Raw genomic sequence first — 18042 nt, forward strand, 5'->3', positions numbered from 1 at the left:
GCATCCGGCCGGCTCTTAAGAAGGAGCCAAGTCTAAATCTGACTTCAAGCCGCCCAGCTGATGGACAACTTATAGAGTGCACACAATGTAATGATGTTAGAAGAAAAATTTCATCATCTACATTCCAATTATTAGCTAAAACATATCTAATAGCTAAATTTCAGAGCAGTGCCATTGTCTGGACTCATAAAGCACAGATAATAAAAATAGTTTATTCATATGAAATATATTTCCCAGCTTTATATATCTATATATATATATGTACATGGTCTCCTTGTGCAGCACTCTGCATTCCGGTCCCGCCTTAGGCGTGCTTGTGCATGTTGGGGTACTGGGGCATCAGAGCCTTCTATAGATGTCCCAACTCCCAGCTACAAATAGAAATAGCTTTCTGATGTATTTCGGTTGTAATACCTTTTTACAAAGTAAGTGCGCTACATCTCATATACTTTAGTAATAATATTAAAAACAATTGGGTCAGGGTCATTTATTAACATCTTATGTACAAAATATTTATACTGGCCTATGAATGAAAATAAACAGGTGATTAAGGCAAGAATCCTCATTTGAAGTTGGCATAGTCCGAAAATATATCCACAAAGTCTTGTACAACTCTGTAACAGAATTCATACTGCTCCTGCAAAAGGAAAAAAAACAACAGTCAAAGAATTGAAGTGAAGAACAATGAGGGCATACAGGTAATTAATGATGAATCTGATTTCTTGAAGCTTTGGTAAAAAACATACAGCAGCGCATTGGGGCATTTCCTTTTTGTAACCATGCTTGCCTTGAAAGTGTGCAGATGTTTATCTGTTTTTTACATGGCCTACGACTGAATCACCCTGCCACTCCTAAATCTGCATAAAGCACACAGTCCGGCAAAAAGCAGGTTACAAAGAAGCCCACCGTTCAATAAATGTAACATTTTCTTGTTACATTTTGTCTTTATGCAATATTATTGCAAAAGTGGAAACATGGAGCAAATTGGCCGTACATACTGTTCTTTTAATTATTTATTCATGTATTTGTGGCTTGTATAGTGTGGACATGACCCAAGGGCGACAGGGCACTTGAGAAAGTTACATGGTCGACATTAACAGAACAAGCAGAAGAGCTGAAGTAAACATAGGTGATTTACATTAAAATTTCACAAATGTGATATTCCAGATACCTTTGAAGGTCACATTGAGGATGTTAATTTTATATCCTATCTTGTGCAATCAATCGCTTAAGTACAGAAATAATATAAAATCAATGATCTTAGTGATATTTTCACTCAGATGTTGCATTTATTCCTTCACTGATGCACCAGTAGGACAGAGCTGATGAACGTGAAGGTGATGTGGAGAAATGGGTTAAAGACGGAACATTTACCAACATTACTAGAATGGTGGGTATAGTGTTGGTTACACATGAACTACAAAGGCCAGGGTTTAAGCGTATGCGGTATGCAATGGCGCCTGCTGCGGGTGTGCGTTAGTATGTAGCTACAATGAATATATGACGGTGCCTCAAGTGGGAGCTAACCCTGAACCCCAGAAAATAGACACAAGGTCAGCAAAGTAACAATGGGCCTGTGCACACGTTGATGGTGTAAGGCGAGCAATCTCTCTGTATCGAAATTTTACATACATTGGTGTGATAGTGTTATCAGAGTACATTGCACAAGAAGAAGAACATTCAGGAATATTAATTGTTCTTCTTTTTTTATTTCTGAATGATTGCCCAGCCAACACGTGTTTCGTCTGGGGAATACCCCCAAAACTTCTTCAGGGCTTATAGGCATAATGAAAATATGTGGTATATCTCTCTTCCGGTTGTACTTTCACTGTAGACAGGCACACAAAAGGAGTGGAGTTGCACCTTGCATATCCTGATGGGCCATCACCAGGCTGATGGGCCTACCTGAGCTAGAGTGGTAGGAGGAGTTGTCACTGACATCTGAATAGGGCTGTGCCTGTCCTCACACAAAACTCTCTCCCCCCCCCACCCCTCCGGTAGTGTGTCTGGAGCTAGGTCAGGGAAAGGCAGGGTCATGTACACTACAAAGACTTTGCTTTGAAGTTTGCCTACTTCAAAGGCAGAAAGGGGTTTAAGTATTGGACCTCTGTCACTCTCAAATCAGAACAGACCTGGACTAAGAGGGCATTCTGCCAGGAAGAAGAGCTGGATGCTGTAGGAGGGTCTGCCACTCTGCTTGTTGTGTTGATTTGTTGTGCTGGCCTCTGCTTCTGTCCTGGGAGTGAAAGGACTAGACTTTGCTTTCTACATCCTGCTTTCCAAGGTTCTCTAAGCGCTTGTGCATGCTTGCCTCCTGCTAAGAAGTCTCAGGGCAATCAAAGACTTCACCTGCAGCCCCTGAACTCTTCTTCAGGGAGTTCTGACCTGCCAAGTGCTGCCAATTAGAGTTCTGGGCCATTGGAGGTGGATTTGCTGTAAGAACCAAGAAAATCAATGCATCGACTCACAGCCCCTGTTCTTTTCCAATGCAGCACCGTTGTGTGGTTGAAAAACCAACACATCGCCGCTGTGCGGCCCAAGAATCGACGCAGCGCCTGCCGTGCAGCTGAAAGATCACGGCAACCCGAGTCCTGAGCCTCGTGTTACCGACGTCTGCGATGCATGTTCTGACTCTGGCGCAGGCGCTGCTGTGAGGCAGAAGAAATCAACGCTTCACCTGCTCCATGGCTGTGAAATCTACGCAGCGCCTGTTTCCGCCGCGGTCACATCGACACATCGCGTCTGGATTTTCGATGAATCGTTCCTGGGCGCCAAGTTCTTTATCGACGTTGCCCAGCAGTAGAGAAGCGAGGCCGCATTCTCGAAATCGACGCATCAACTTCCCTAACAGTAAGGAACCGATACATCACCTTCCATGACAGTAAGGAACCAACGCATCACCTTCCCTGCACTGCAGTAAGGAACTGACGCATCACCTTTCTTGGCTGTAAGGAACAGATGCATCACCTACCCTGGGAGTAAGAAACCGATGCATTGCTTCACTTTTCCAGCACTTCACATTTCCTGTGCCTGTTTTCGTCTTTGATTTTGACACACCCCAGGTACTTTGTGTTAAAACGATGCATCCATAGTTTCCAATGGGCGGAACTATTTTGAAACTTTAAAAGTAATTTCTTTACTTGTGAATGTTGGATTTTTGTTGGTTTGGTCTTGATTTATTCAGATAAATCTTAGTTATTTTTCTGAACTGGAGCAGCAACCAGTTGTAGTGTTTTCACTGTGTTACTGTGTATGTTTGTACAAACGCTTTACCTCTGAGATAAGCCTGAGTGCTCATGCCAAGCTACCAAGGGGGTGACCAGGGGTTATCTTAGCTGTGTGACTCCCTTACCCTGACTAGAATAATAGTCCATACTTGGACAGGGTACAAACCTATGCCAACTAGAGACCCCCATTTCTAACAACAAACATCAACCTCAGTTTCATAACTGACCTGATGCTCACAAACACATCCACCTGCAAGACGTTTAAAGGCAGTGTACCCGTGCGATGCATGGCCCCAGGTAACCTTGCAAACACATCCAAAATGGGAACAACATTTTCTACCAAACCATTTGGAGGCAAAACAAGCCTATCAACCTTTGAAACCTTTCACTTTAATCTAGTCTTGACCCTTCATCACTGCTGCAAAACACAGTTTAACAATTTTATTGGTAATAGAAGACCACCCCACTGTGTCCGAGGCGACAACAGAGCGCATCTGTGACAGATCAAAACGATGATGGATGACAAATCCACTTTGGCACTACAGGCAAGAAATAGCCACACTCAAACAAGGCTTGGACCTGCATTTATAGGAATAGCCTAGCTCAAACATCCAGGCCAGGACCGCTACAAATGGTAACATGAGCAACCCCGACTAGTTTCAGCCTTTCTTGGCCTCCTCAATGAGGTGCAGCTTGAGGCTTATGGCACAGTTAGCACATACAACACATCTGGGATGTCTCCTGCAACAAAGAACAGGAGCATCTTCCTGGCAGTTTTCGATGCACTGCTCCTGGACTGCGGCCTGAGCAGTTTCTGAAATTAATTCAAGCATTCGACCCATCCCTTTTTTATTTTTCTAAACAAGCAGAAATGGAAGAAGAGTAACTACCTCACTGATTCATGTGAGCCTCTAGGGCACATGTGGATGAGTGAAGGATGATGGTATATGTGGTCCTGGTGTGTGTGTATACTGGACTTTCTAGAGAGCCCTGGTATTGTTCTTTACTGTCATGCTCTGCTGGAACAGGAGTAAAGGTAAATAAACATTTATGAACATAGCCCACAGCCATCTCCTGAATGTGATATGTGAAAGGGATTTCTAGACCTCGATACCAGAAAGGAGGCACCTGATCTTTCATCGTACTATGTCAGTGCTTAATTTGAGCCTGCGGTTGTCGGTAAGCCAAACCGGCACCCATTTTTGTGGACCAGCACTTATTTTTCCACTCCAGACATTTACTGAGAACAGGAGAGGGAAAATCATGCAAGTGAAAAGACAGAGGAAAAAAATGACAAAGAAGCTGTCACAAAGGAAGGAAGAAGGATTCTGTGAAAGCGCATGTCTTGTATTGGATTAAAGAGACATGAGGTTGATTCAAGGCAACACAGCCTTGGTATTTGGCGCCGACAAATAAGAGCAAAGATAGCAGGCTTCTGAATAGAGCTTTGGACACAGGAACTCATTTATTTAAGAATTAAGCACAGATCACGTCCATATAGTAGGTAAATACACAGATCAGTTGTCTTGTCTACCCCAGTGCGGGTAGAGACATCGTGAAGCCAACTAGAAGGTGGTGCCACCAGATGGAGTTTGAAGTAGGCACAGTGAGCAAAATGGCTTACATGTCTAAGAAAAAATTTAATTTAAGATCAGGAGAGTGAACAATAAGAAGCCATAAGGAATATGCTACTTACCAGTATGCATCTGTTCTTGGCATGTAGAGCTGCAGAGTCACACACTGAGGATAAGATCGCCATCTGGTGTTGGGCTCGGATGATTGCAGGTTGTTGTTGTCTTCGGAGAAGTCTTTGGTCACGAGGTTGGTGACTCCTCCCCTGGACAACAGTGCGCATGGGCATCCACTCCATCGGCAGATTGTTTTTCGCCATGATGGGAAAAGATGGAGTATATAGAAAAGAAAGAAAGGATGTCCATGTGTAATGTCTAAGTAAGACGGATGCTGGAACAGATACAGGTCCCGGGGAGGCGGGCGGGCGTGTGTGACTCTGCAGCTCTACATGCCAAGAACAGATGCATACTGGTAAGTAGCATATTCCGTTCGAGGCATATGAGCTGCAGATCACACACTGAGGATAGATTATACAGCAGTGCTCCCCTTAGCGGTGGTCGCCTGTATCCGTTGCAGCAGTTTGAAATAAAGTTTTTAGGACAGCCTGGCCCACGGAGGCCTGTTGTTTGGCCTGCACGTCAACACAATAGTGTTTAGTGAAGGTATGCGTGGTAGACCATGTGGCTGCCTTGCAAATGTCTTCTAAGGGAATATTGCCTAAGAAGGCCATAGAAGCCCCTATTTTACGCGTGGAGTGCGCCCTAGGGGGAACTGTGAGTGTACGTTTAGCCTTGAGGTAGCATATTTGGATGCATTTAACTATCCACCTGGCTATCCCTGATTTGGAGATTGGGTTGCCTTTGTGTGGTGGCGCGAAAGCAACAAAGAGTTGTTTTGTCTTTCGAAAAGGTTTTGTTCTGTCGATGTAATAAAGCAATGCTCTTTTAACATCTAAGGTATGTAGGGCCCTTTCAGCTACCGAGTCTGGATTTGGGAAAAAGACCGGTAGTTCTACTGATTGGTTAAGGTGGAAAGGGGAAATCACTTTTGGAAGAAATTTAGGGTTTGTCCTAAGAACCACTTTGTTACGGTGTAGTTGTAAGAAAGGTTCTTCAAGTGTAAGGGCTTGTATTTCACTTACTCTGCGCAGGGAAGTGATTGCGATAAGGAAGGCTACCTTCCATGTTAGGAATTGCAATTCACATTTGTGCATAGGTTCAAATGGGGGGCCCATGAGTCTTGTTAGAACCACGTTGAGATTCCACACTGGGGCAGGTGGCAATCTTGGGGGAAGAATCCTTTTGAGACCTTCCATAAACGCTTTGATGGCTGGTACCTTAAAAAGGGACAGGTGTTGCCTATTTTGCAAGTAGGCTGCCAAGGCTGCTAGGTGTAATCGTATAGAGGAATACGCTAGATTGCATCTTTGCAAGTGTAGTAGATAGCAAATGATGTTTTGGATGGAAGCATCCAATGGATGTATGTTATTATTAGCGCAGTAGATGGCAAATCGTTTCCATTTAGCGGCATAACACGCTCTAGTAGTAGGGCGTCTGGCTTCTTTTATGATATTCATACAGTCTGGAGGGAGATTGAGGTAACCGAACTCTAAGACCTCAGGAGCCAGATCGCTAGGTTCAGTGTTTGAGGATCTGGGTGTCTGATTTCTCCATGGTTCTGGGTTAACAGATCCGGGGAGAGGCGTAGCTTTTGATGTGGAACTAAAGATAGTTCCAGAAGTGTGGTGAACCACGGTTGACGTGCCCAAGTGGGAGCCACTAGTATTAGTGTTAGTGACTGTTGTTTCAGTTTGCGTACCACAAATGGAACTAGTGGGAGAGGCGGAAAGGCGTACGCAAATCTGCCTGACCAGTTCATCCATAGGGCATTGCCCTTCGACTGTGGGTGTGGAAACCTGGCGGCGAAGGTTGGGCATTTTGTGTTTTCGGGAGTGGCGAACAGGTCTATGTCTGGTTGTCCCCACTTTTGGAAGAAGGGGAGTAGAACCTTGGGGTGTAGTTCCCATTCGTGGATCTGTTGTGTGTGGCGACTTAGGAGGTCGGCCACTTGGTTGTGGATCCCTGGGAGATGTTCTGCTAACAGGTAGATGTTTTGGGGAATTGCCCATCTCCAGATTTGCTGTGCCAGTTGGGACAGTTGGAGAGAGTGTGTTCCTCCCTGTTTCTGTATATAATACATTGTCGTCATGTTGTCTGTGCGTATGAGGACAGTTTTGTTCTTTAGGTGAATTTGAAAGGATTTTAGTGCTAGGAACACTGCTAAGAGTTCCAGGTGGTTGATGTGGAGCAGTTTTTGTTGACTGGTCCATCTGCCCTGAGTGGTATGGTGAAGGAGGTGGGCTCCCCACCCCGTGAGGGATGCGTCTGTAGTTAGCACAACTTGTGGAAGAGGCTCTAAGAACGGTCTCCCTTTGGACAGGTTGATGGTGTTCCACCATTTCAGTGATCGAAGTGAGCGACTGTCCACCAACACCAGATCGGTAAGTTGTCCGTGAGCTTGGTTCCACTGTTGTGCTAAGCACTCTTGTAAGGGACGCATTTGAAGTCGTGCGTGTGGGACTATGGAGATGCACGACGCCATCATGCCTAGGAGCTGCATGAACACTCTTGCTGGAAGAGATGGATGAGTTTGAAATTGAGAGATGAGATTTTGTATACTGGCTATCCTGGCTGTGCTGGGATAGGCAATGGCTTTGGATGTATCTATGGTTGCTCCTAGATACTGATGTAAGTGGGAAGGTTGTAGGTGGGATTTGGGGTAGTTGATAGTGAATCCCAAATCGTGGAGAGTTTGAATCGTGCGATGAGTGTGGAGAACGCATTTTTGGTATGTATTGGCTTTTATGAGCCAATCGTCCAGATAGGGGAAGACATGGATCTGTTGTCTTCTGAGATGCGCTGCCACGACTGCTAGGCACTTGGTGAACACTCTGGGTGCTGTTGTTACTCCGAATGGGAGAACTGTAAATTGATAGTGTTGCCCATCTACCACAAATCGTAGATATTTTCTGTGAGCGGGATGCATAGGGATGTGAAAGTATGCGTCCTTGAGGTCCAATGTGGCGAGGAAGTCTCCCTGTTGTAAAAGTGGGAGGACTTGTTGGAGAGTGGTCATGTGAAAATGATCCGAATGTATATACTGGTTTAGTAGTCTGAGATCCAGTATGGGCCTTAGTGTTTTGTCCTTTTTGGGAATGAGGAAGTATAGAGAATATACCCCTTTTCCCTGATGTTGAAGGGGGACTGGTTCTATCGCATGTTTTTGTAACAGGGATTGAACTTCTTGTTTGAGGAGAGAGAGATGATGCGAGGACATTGGACGTTGTTTGGGCGGTATGTTTGGGGGGGATTGTATGAGTTCGAGGCAGTAGCCAGACTGGATAATTTGTCTTACCCACCTGTCTGTGGTGATGGAAGTCCAGACAGGCAGGAATTGTTGGAGTCGCCCCCCGACCGGAGTGGAATGGTCTGGGGGGAGTGGTGGCAAGTCACTGTTTGGTGGCTGGTGAGGTGCGGGTGTTGTTGTTGTTGCCCCGTCCTCGACCTTTGTTATTGTTTCCCCTATAACCTCCCCGGAAGTAACCTCTGTTAGGGGATGTTTGTCCAGAATTTTTAAAGGTGGACGTGGTCTCAGTTGATGTGTTTTTGGAGCCTCCTCTATAAAAGGAGCGACGAAAGGAACCCCGGTTTTGATGAGACTGCAGTGCTCCCATAGACTTGGCAGTTTCATTATCCTTTTTCATTTTTTCTAATGCAGTATCCACTGCAGGGCCAAATAGCTGCTCTTGGTTGAAAGGTTGAGCTAAAATTGCGGTTTGAACCTCCGGTTTAAAACCGGAAATACGGAGCCAGGCATGTCGTCTGAGTAAGACGCCAGTATTGACCGCTCTAGAAGCAGTGTCTGCTGCATCTAAGGCGCATTTAATGGAGGCATTAGATATTAATTTGCCTTCTTGGATGAGGTCAGAGGCCTGGGACTTAAAAGGTTCAGGCAGATGTTGCATAAGGTCCTCAAGTTGGTCATAATGCGCTCTATCATACCTGGCTAACAGGGCCTGGGTATTCGCAATACGCCAATGGTTAGCCGCCTGCGCGGCGACCCGTTTGCCCGAGGCTTCTAAAAGCTTAGACTCCTTGTCTGGGGGAGGCGTTTCTCCAGTTGTCTGTGAGTTAGCGCGCTTCCTGGCATTTGATACGACTAGGGAGTCTAAAGGGAGCTGGGCCTTAATGTATGCAGGGTCTTGCGGGGCTGGTCGGTACTTTTTTTCGATGCGTGGGTTGAGAACCCTAGCTCGAACAGGGTCTTTAAAGACTTCAGTAGCATGCTTTATGACCCCTTTGATCATGGGCAGTATGTGAACAGTCTTTTGTGACTGCTCAAAGGTATCAAGGAGGAAGTCCTCTTCAATGGCGTCTGTGTGCATAGTAACGCCGTGGAATGTTGCTGCCCTATTTATAAGTTGGCCGTACCCTAGGTGGTCATCAGGAGGGGAGGGCTTGGAAGGGTAGGTAGTGGGGTCAGGCATGTCAGGTATAGGATAAGACCAGTCATCCATGGGTGCTGGGTCTGGGAACGTAAAAGGGTCGTTTGGGTCAACAGGATCATCAAATAAATCAGGGTCCGCCCCTCCCCCTAAGTCATCATTATCATCCTGTGGAGGAGGTGAATGATAGGGAGATGGTAAAGGTAAAGGTAAAGGTAAAGGAGAATCAGGAGGAGGAGGGGGGGACGGGTTAGGAGGTAAAACAGGAGAGGAAGGACGAAGTGGTGAAGTAGCACAGTCCTTTTTCCGTATGGGAGCTGGGGGAGGTGTAGTGTCCAGCTTCCGCTTTTTATATGGGATGGCAGTCACATGTCCCGTTTTAGGATTGATATAGATCCGCTTCTGAGTAGGATCTGGTCGAAAAAGATCATCTGGCTCCGAAGGTGGTGTCTGTGACGTCCGCTTCGGGTCTTTATGAGCTTGTTTCGGCGGGGACGCAGTTTTCGGCTCCGATGATTTTTTCGGTGTCGACTGATTTTTCGGTGTCGACTGATTTTTCGGTGTCGACTGATTTTTCGGTGTCGACTGATTTTTCGGTGTCGACTGATTTTTCGGTGCCGACTGATGTTTCGGTGCCGACTGAGGTTTCGGTGCCGACTGAGGTTTCGGTGCCGACTGAGGTTTCGGTGCCGACGGACTTTCAGGCATCGATGTTGAAGAACGTTTCGGTGCCGGTGGAGACTTCGGTGCCGAGGAACGTTTCTGTGCCGAAGGAGATTTCGGTCTTGGAGCCTGTTTCGGTGCCGACAATGGGTGTTTGGGTGCCGAGGGTGTTAAAGGCACAATTAGGTGAGGTTTGCTCGAGCCCGAGCCACCCACAGGCTTAGTTGTCTTCGGAGCCGGGCCCGAGGGCGGGGCTTCTGAAGAGGATTTCCGGTCGCGACTGGGCCCAACTGGCGGAGTCTTGACCAATGCTTTTTTGGATGGGGCAGGGGCAGGGGGGGTGGTACTCACACGCTGCCCTGGAGTGATGAGGTCATCGGAATCGTCGGCTTCGGACACGATCTCGAGATCTTCGGTGTCGTCTTCGGGAACATCTTGAGCAAAGATGTCCTCCGGTTCTGGAGCTGGTTTGGCCATAATATGGCGTCGAGCTCTTCGGTCCCGGAGGGTCTTCTTCGAACGGAAAGCGGAACAAGCTGGACAGGTGGACTCGTTGTGTTCCGGCGACAGGCAGAGGTTGCAAACCTCGTGGTGGTCACTGTGGGGGAACTTCGCTCCACACTGGGGGCATTTTTTGAAGGGTGTCCTGTCCATCAGCCGCTTCCGGAACCGGTCCGAGTTGATGTCGACGTCGATGAAATGAAGATTAAAGAGTTAAATTGATTGCTGGAAGTTTTCTGCTGGAGCGGAAAAAAGTTCATCCGAACCCAATGGCGGAAAAAAACAATCTGCCGATGGAGTGGATGCCCATGCGCACTGTTGTCCAGGGGAGGAGTCACCAACCTCGTGACCAAAGACTTCTCCGAAGACAACAACAACCTGCAATCATCCGAGCCCAACACCAGATGGCGATCTTATCCTCAGTGTGTGATCTGCAGCTCATATGCCTCGAACATGGTTTTACTTGATTCTGGCTGTACAGCAAAGAAAATAAAAATACATTTATATTTTGGCAGAGCAGACATCAACACTCAAAAGCTACATCACAAAACCAAGAGACAAGCTCTGGAAAATAAAAAGATTAAAAAGTTCACAATGATTACAAAGTGAGTTTATGAGTGGTATTTAACTTGAAACAAAACGGGAAAGCCGTTGTGCCAACAACTGACCCTAATGAGATGCAGCACAGCGGCAACTCCTTGGTGTGGAGCCTTCCTCTGGAACTTATCATAGGACTATTGATGGAAGAGCTGATCTGGTATGTGGTTGTACCACAGCAGTATTGGCACACATATTTGCTATGTAACAGTTACTGTGTGCTGACTGCTTTCTGGAGATTGAATTTTATGACACCTTCTAGCAAGTGGAAATCATTGTCAAACCCAAGCAAAGCATGGGTGTGGCGGCTCGGCCTCAAGCACCGTCACATCATCATGCTGTAGTCACCGTTGGTGTGTTTAAAATGCAGATCCTGAGGATGCTCTTGCCCATGATTGATAATTTCCATTTTTTTTTTTATTTTTTTTTATTGGCATTTGTAATTGTGTACAAACAGAAAACAATCATAACAGTGCGGTCACGTCACAACAGCATCCTTCATCCAATTTTGTCTATTCATTTCCTAAGCAGAGGTCTCCCATACCCACCGCCGTTTATCACATGTGCTAGTCGCTTATTAAGTCTGTTGCTGCATTTGCAAATATTGGGTTAGATACACCCAGTAGTCCCTGGGCTGCGATCCGGCAGGAAGTTCTTCTCCATAAGTCCTCAGGGTATCTCTCCAATACGTTAAGTCCGTAAGCCAGTCCGTAGGCTTCGGGCTTCGCCTGCCATTCCAGCAGATCGAGACCCTCCTTTTGGCCATTAGCAGCGCAACCATACAGAATCTACGTTTTAGGGCTCGAAAGTCTGGCAGCAGCCCCAACAAACAGGTTTTGACCTCGCAGCGCACTTCCCCGCCCACCATAGCCCCAATCATCTGCGTCACCTGCACCCAGAATTCTCCAACTGCCTCACATGACCAGGCCAGGTGTATGAAATCTGCCCCGTCTGCCCCACAGCGCTCGCATCTAGAGTCCACCCGCAGCCCATATCGGTGTAGTCTGGCCGTTGTGTAGTATGTCTGGTGTAAGTATTTGAAATGCAGAATGCGGAGATTGCCATTAGGTGTCAGCATGCCCGTTAAAGTACAGGCAGTAGCCCATTCATCCTCTGTTAGCGGAGTGTCCAGACAGCCATTCCACTTCTCCATGGAAGCAGTCGTGGTTGCCGCTATGTCCTCCTGCATCTTCGTATACAGTGTGGACACCAGGTGTTTTCTCGCAGGTGTGGTGATTAGCCACTGCAACGCGGTTAGCCCCGGAGGTTCCAGCGGGTACGTTGGGTACAGCTGCTTCATAGCCCTTTGCAGTCTATGATAATTAAAGCGAAATAAGGCAGTCATGTTACTAATAAATGTCAGTTTTTCTAGCGTTTTAAAAGTCCCATCTTCGTACAAGTCCCCCATGGTGTCAATGCCCACTTGGCGCAGCAGTTCCAGTCCCATTTTTTCTTGCGTGACCGATATTGCCGGGTGCCATTGAAGCTGGAGTGCCGGGGCATACAGTGGCAATTTATTAGCTTTTCTGCCCATGGTATGCCACGCTTTGTTTGTGGCATCGATGGTGTTTATGTCGTTCATGTGCAAAGGAGGCCTGCGATGGGTGATAATCGCCTCAAGTGGAACTGGCATAGCATCCCCCTCCTCAATCGCAGTGTGGGTGAGAAACGGGACCTTGTGATACCAAAAATGTGCATACTGTGCTTGTGCGCAGAGGTAGTATAGGCAGAAGTCAGGAACCCCGAACCCCCCCCTACTGTAGGGCAACATCAATGTCCGCATCTCCACCCTAGCCGTCTTTCCCGCCCAGATAAGTCGAAGGACCATCGAGGTAATCCGTCGGAACACCTCCGCTGGAGGGTGAATTGGGATGTTAGTGAATAGATAGAGTAGCTTCGGCAGTACCACCATTTTAACGATAGCGATTCGATCAGCCACCGATAGTGGCAGTTGGATCCACCTCCCCACCTTCTCCTCTAGTGCGTCAATCACCGTCCCGTAGTTAGTCCGGATCACGACTTCCGGGTCCCTGTGGTACCACACACCCAAATATTTTATCGGGTCCATCTTCCATTCCAGAGGATAGTCCATTGGGTGTGGTTGCGTGCTGTCAGTCAGGGGAATGATCATGGACTTGGCCCAGTTTATAATGACCCCGGATTGCCGCGCGAATTTTATATACTCCCTCAACAATCGATTCAGATTGGCCTGTGGGTCCCTCACAAAGAGTGGCATATCGTCGGCGTACAATGATATGTGCAGTGGCCGCTGCGGGAACTGCAGGGCCGAGTAATGGTGCCCCTGTCTTATTTTGCACGCAAGGGGTTCCAACGCCAGCACAAACAAGAGAGGGGACAGGGGGCATCCCTGCCTCGTCCCCCTCCGAATATCAATGGTGCCTGAGATGTAATTATTCACCCTAACCCGTGCCACAGGTGCATCATATAATAAGTTGATCCATTGGAGGAACATGGGCGGGAAGCCCATCCTCCTCAGCACCGTGTTCATATAGGTCCACTCCAAAGAATCAAAGGCTTTGGCTGCGTCCAAGAAGACCGCCGCCGCCTTCGTCTCAGGTGTTAGATAGTGCGTGAGTGCAAATAATGTTCGCGTGTTGTGTGCAGTGGAGCGTTCTGGTATGAATCCAGATTGGTCGGGCAGGACCAATCTGGGCATGAGCGGGTTAAGTCTGGCCGCAAGCAGTTTTGCCAATATCTTGTTGTCCACGTTTATAAGGGACAGCGGCCTGTAGGAGTCGCAAAGTTCCGGGTCCTTTTGTGGCTTGGGTAGCGCCAATAACATCGCCTCTCGCAGGGTTGGCGGTAAATGCTGTTGCTCATGAGCATTACCATACATTTCCACCAGATGTGGGGCTAGTTGGTCAACAAACGCCTTATAAAATTCGCCAGTAAATCCATCGGGGCCCGGCGTCTTACCATTCGGCAGCGACTTAATTACCTCAGTGACTTCCTCTACCGTAATAGGCTGGGATAGGTATTCGCGGTGTGTGTCCGATAGCCACGCTATCGCCACGTCTTCGAGGTAGTCCGCGATTTCGGCCTCATTGGCCGTTGGCCTGGATGCGTACAGTTCACCGTATGCAGCCACAAATTCACCCAGTATTGCTTGTTCACCATATTTCCGCTCCCCTTGGCGCCCACGAATCACCTGTATGTTTTGTGGGGCACGTCCCTCGCATATGGTAGTCGCTAGGCGCCTGCCCGGTCTGCCGCCCTCCCCATACGCCCTCGCCACTTGTCTTTTAGTTGTATATTTAATTCCGTCTTCCGCGAAGCTCTGAAATTCAGACAGTGTTTTCCTAATGTCCCCTAGTATCCGAACATTCTGTGTGCTCTCATACTCCCGTTCTAGAAGTCGCAACTTGTCTTCCCTGGCTCGTATCTGCTGTTGAATGTCTTTTAGAATACCTGCGTTAGTGCTTATGCAGACTCCTCGTATGGTGGCCTTGCAAGCCTCCCACAGTACTCCCGAGTCGGTCGTAGAAGTCGCATTATTGTCAAAAAAGTCCCGTATCGCCTGCCCAATAGTATCGGCATATACGGGGTCCATCAGTGCTTTGGCATTAAATCTCCAACTGAATGGAGGTGGCGTGTAGTTCGGGAGCTCCAGAGAGAGGAGCACCGGGCTGTGATCTGAGAGTGTTCTGGGTAAGTGCCTAACCTCCCGTGTCCACAATGCTATATCCCCAGTCACTAGCCAGTAATCTATGCGGGACCAACTGCCGTGCGATGTAGCTACATGTGTGGCCTCCAACTCATCCGGGTGTCGGTTAGTGCCCTGTCAACCATTATATCTTGTAGGACACGTAGCGCGCGCCTGTGTGGTTCCGTCGTCGTTCCGGATCTATCGACATCCTCAGAGAGCGCAAGATTAAAATCTCCACCCCAAATTACGTGAGGGGCCTGCAATTCACGCAGTTTACCCCACAGTAAGTGGTAGAACTGTGGGTCGTCCACGTTAGGCCCATACACATTTACCACGGCTAGTCTCTGTCCCCGCAGGAGACCAGTCAGTAGTACAAATCTCCCCATTGCATCTGTCTCAACCTTATCTATCATATATTTCAGCCCCTTTCTGATCAGCACTATTACCCCCCGTGCATACGAGGAGTAGGATGAGTGGTGTACCGATTCAGCCCATCTCCGTCCCACATTTATTCGGCGTGTCGGTGCACAGTGTGTCACTGTATTAGTGCAATGTCTATGCGCTGCCTGTCTAGGTATGCCAGAGTTTGCCTAATTTTCTTGGGGTTACCCAGCCCCCGCACATTCCACGTTAGCAGTCTAAGATACCCCTCCCCTATCCCGTTCCCAGCCATCGATCAGTATCGACATGTGTGTACCATTCACCCCCACTTTTAGTGAGTGCGCCCCAGCATTCGTCGCAGCGGGCAAGGGCCCCATTAGTCCTCAGCAATGGTACTTGGAGTTCAGCGATGCATCTCATGCGCAGTGACCAACAGTTCAACATCCCAACCACAACCCATGTCCCCCCACCCACTTTAGCACCCCAACCATGCCAAAGACACACCCCATAGTTAACATCAAACATCGAATTAACTGAATTCGGGGATCACCCTCTTCGGGGGACCGCCTAGAACACACCCCTCCATCCAACTCAATGGATGGGGACGGGATTATATTATGCTTCGGAGCTCGATAGCTCCCATATCAATGCAGGCATCTTAACAACCCTCCCCAAGGCCCAGCGCAGCAGCCCTTATGATTCATTCCATCCAAATCGCAACAGTATTGTCTTGCTATTTAACGGGCAGCAACCAGTCCTTTGCTTATCATCCCTCCCATGTCTGACCCTCAGGCCCCTGTTCCAGCCCTGACTGTCAGGGACCATTTCTCTTGTTACCCAGCTATCTGGGCCCTTCCCAGGCCCGCGACTTACACGGTAACTCGTCACAGAGTGGCTACGTCCATCATTATGTGGGCTCTATCTTTTTATGGCGTTGTCCCTCCAGAGTCCCATCGACAGAAGCCAGCGCTTCCCCCCGCAGAGCTGCAGTATTAGTAAAGTTACCAGTCGCCAGTCTGGCACAGGCCTGAATATCCTTGTTCGCAGCGGTCGCACTCACCGTCCCTGACAGTCCGTATGTCTCATTTTCATCCATGTCGGTCCCCACAGACCTCGACAGGGCCGCAGATGCACCATTTGGTGGGGAGTGTCTGCACCAGCCTTCCTGTATTTCACTTTGCAATACATCAGTCAGTTTCCGCACCTTGATCAACCCTCTGCTTCTCTTTGCGCTTGGTTCCGAGTTTTTTGATGAGTTCATGCGCCTCGCGAGGCGAATGACACAGCGTCGCGCGCCCTCCATGCGTTATGCGCAGCCGGGCGAGATAGAGCATGGCGTAATCAATCCCCAGGTCACGCAGTTTCTTTTTGACCGGATTAAATTCCTTCCTCGCCTGTTGGACTGCGAACGTGAAGTCTGGGTAGAATGCCAGTGTGTTTCCCTGGTGCGTGATCTGTTTTTTTTCCCGCACTATGCGGAGGATGGCATCGCGGTCCCTGTAGTTTAGGACCCTGGCGACTATAGGGCGCGGGGGTGCCCCAGGCTTCGGCCTCGGGGCCAGTGACCTGTGCGCGCGTTCAATCAGGAACAGTGGAGACAGGTTCTCTGCGCCCACAACGTCCTTAACCAGCTCCTCAACATATGTTTCCATCCGGCCAGTGTTGGTGGACTCCGGGACCCCCGTAATTCTCACGTTATTGCGCCTCGACCGCGCTTCCAAATCCTCCGTCTTGCTTTTCAACGCCTCCAGCAGCCTTTCCGCCTCAGCACATTTTTGGGCCGTGTTTTGCGAGGCGTCTTCCACCGCCCCAAGTCGGGTCTCCGCCTCCGTCAGTCGCTCACCGTGCCCCTCCAGTTTGGCCGCCATGTTGTCGACCCGCAACGTGATGGTATCCAGTTTACCATGGATGTCTTGCAGGCTTTGCTGGATGGCCCTCAGCGCCTCCGCCATGCCCGGAGGTGGCAGCTCTCCCACGTCCGTTACTTCGTCTGGCGGCGACGTAGCGCCTTTGGTCTGACGCTTGGTTTCAAATGTCAGTTTGGTTTGTGACTTTTCCGGCTTCCCCATCGCGTCCGAATCCCTCGCCGGCCACCAAAGGTCCCGCTCGTAAAGGTACTGGGCGGCACTGTCCACCCCGCAGTTGTGATGTATGTCAGCTTAGCAGAACAGCGTGTGCGCAGCTCACCGTATCTCCCCTTGCTGGCACCTCGGCGTTTCGTCGTCTCACACCTCGCGTTTTTCGCCGTTGCCACCCAGCGCCACCAGTTTCCGACTGATGCCCAGCATTTATCGTCTGATTAGCAAATTCATGTGGCCATCTGCGTTACGCCCGCAGCTGCGGCGTTTCAACGGTGTCACGGGGATCCGGCCACCTGCATTCCACCGCGCATCAACAATGGCAGCCATCATCACACTGCCATGGCATTTCTGGCATCCACGTGTAATGGCAGTCGTTCGATCCCAAGATCCCGGGCTAGCGCCCCCCACGGTCCCGGCTTTTCATAAGTGCCTCATCCGCCACTGCTAGTTGCCCCCAGCCACGCAACCGTGCCGCAGCCAGATAGTCAGCCCTCACCACTGCATCAGGTAGTCAGACAGGCGGGCATCTCGCAGCTCCCATATGTTACGATCTTGTTCCCCCGTGAGGTTCCAGCAGCAGTCCCAGCACGGGGCTCACAGTGCCAGTCGTGGCCGTTTTCGTGTCCCGCCGTATTCGTCCGACTCACCGGGTCCTCCACGGCAGTTCACCGCATGTACGGGGTACGCAGCGCCTTAAGCGTATTCTTGGCAGGCAGCCGTTCAGTCAGTCACAGTGACCGCCAGCAGCATCTCGGCTACGTACTCCCGGGCGCCGCCATCTTGGGAGCCGCTGCTCGCGCTCACCGCCGAGTGAAGAAGTCCGTATTTCTGGGGCTAGCAGGTCACTCG

The 18042-nt window shown here is 49.1% G+C and overlaps 1 protein-coding gene across 3 annotated transcripts in view; it reads right to left on the reverse strand.

Annotated features, from left to right (window-relative positions):
- Positions 1-322: 322 nt before the first annotated feature.
- The window catches only part of PTPRE (protein tyrosine phosphatase receptor type E), an 895414-nt gene continuing 877694 nt past the window's right edge, over positions 323-18042 (reverse strand). For all 3 annotated transcript variants that reach the window (XM_085606227.1, XM_085606229.1, XM_085606228.1), the window contains one exon: positions 323-637. In XM_085606227.1, coding sequence (XP_085462353.1) covers positions 563-637 — 75 coding nt within the window. In that variant the 3' untranslated portion in view covers positions 323-562. The remainder of the gene's footprint in view (positions 638-18042) is intronic.

The sequence above is a fragment of the Triturus cristatus genome, chromosome 1_2, assembly GCF_964204655.1.
Source record: "Triturus cristatus chromosome 1_2, aTriCri1.1, whole genome shotgun sequence".
In the NCBI taxonomy this organism is placed as follows: Eukaryota; Metazoa; Chordata; class Amphibia; order Caudata; family Salamandridae; genus Triturus; species Triturus cristatus.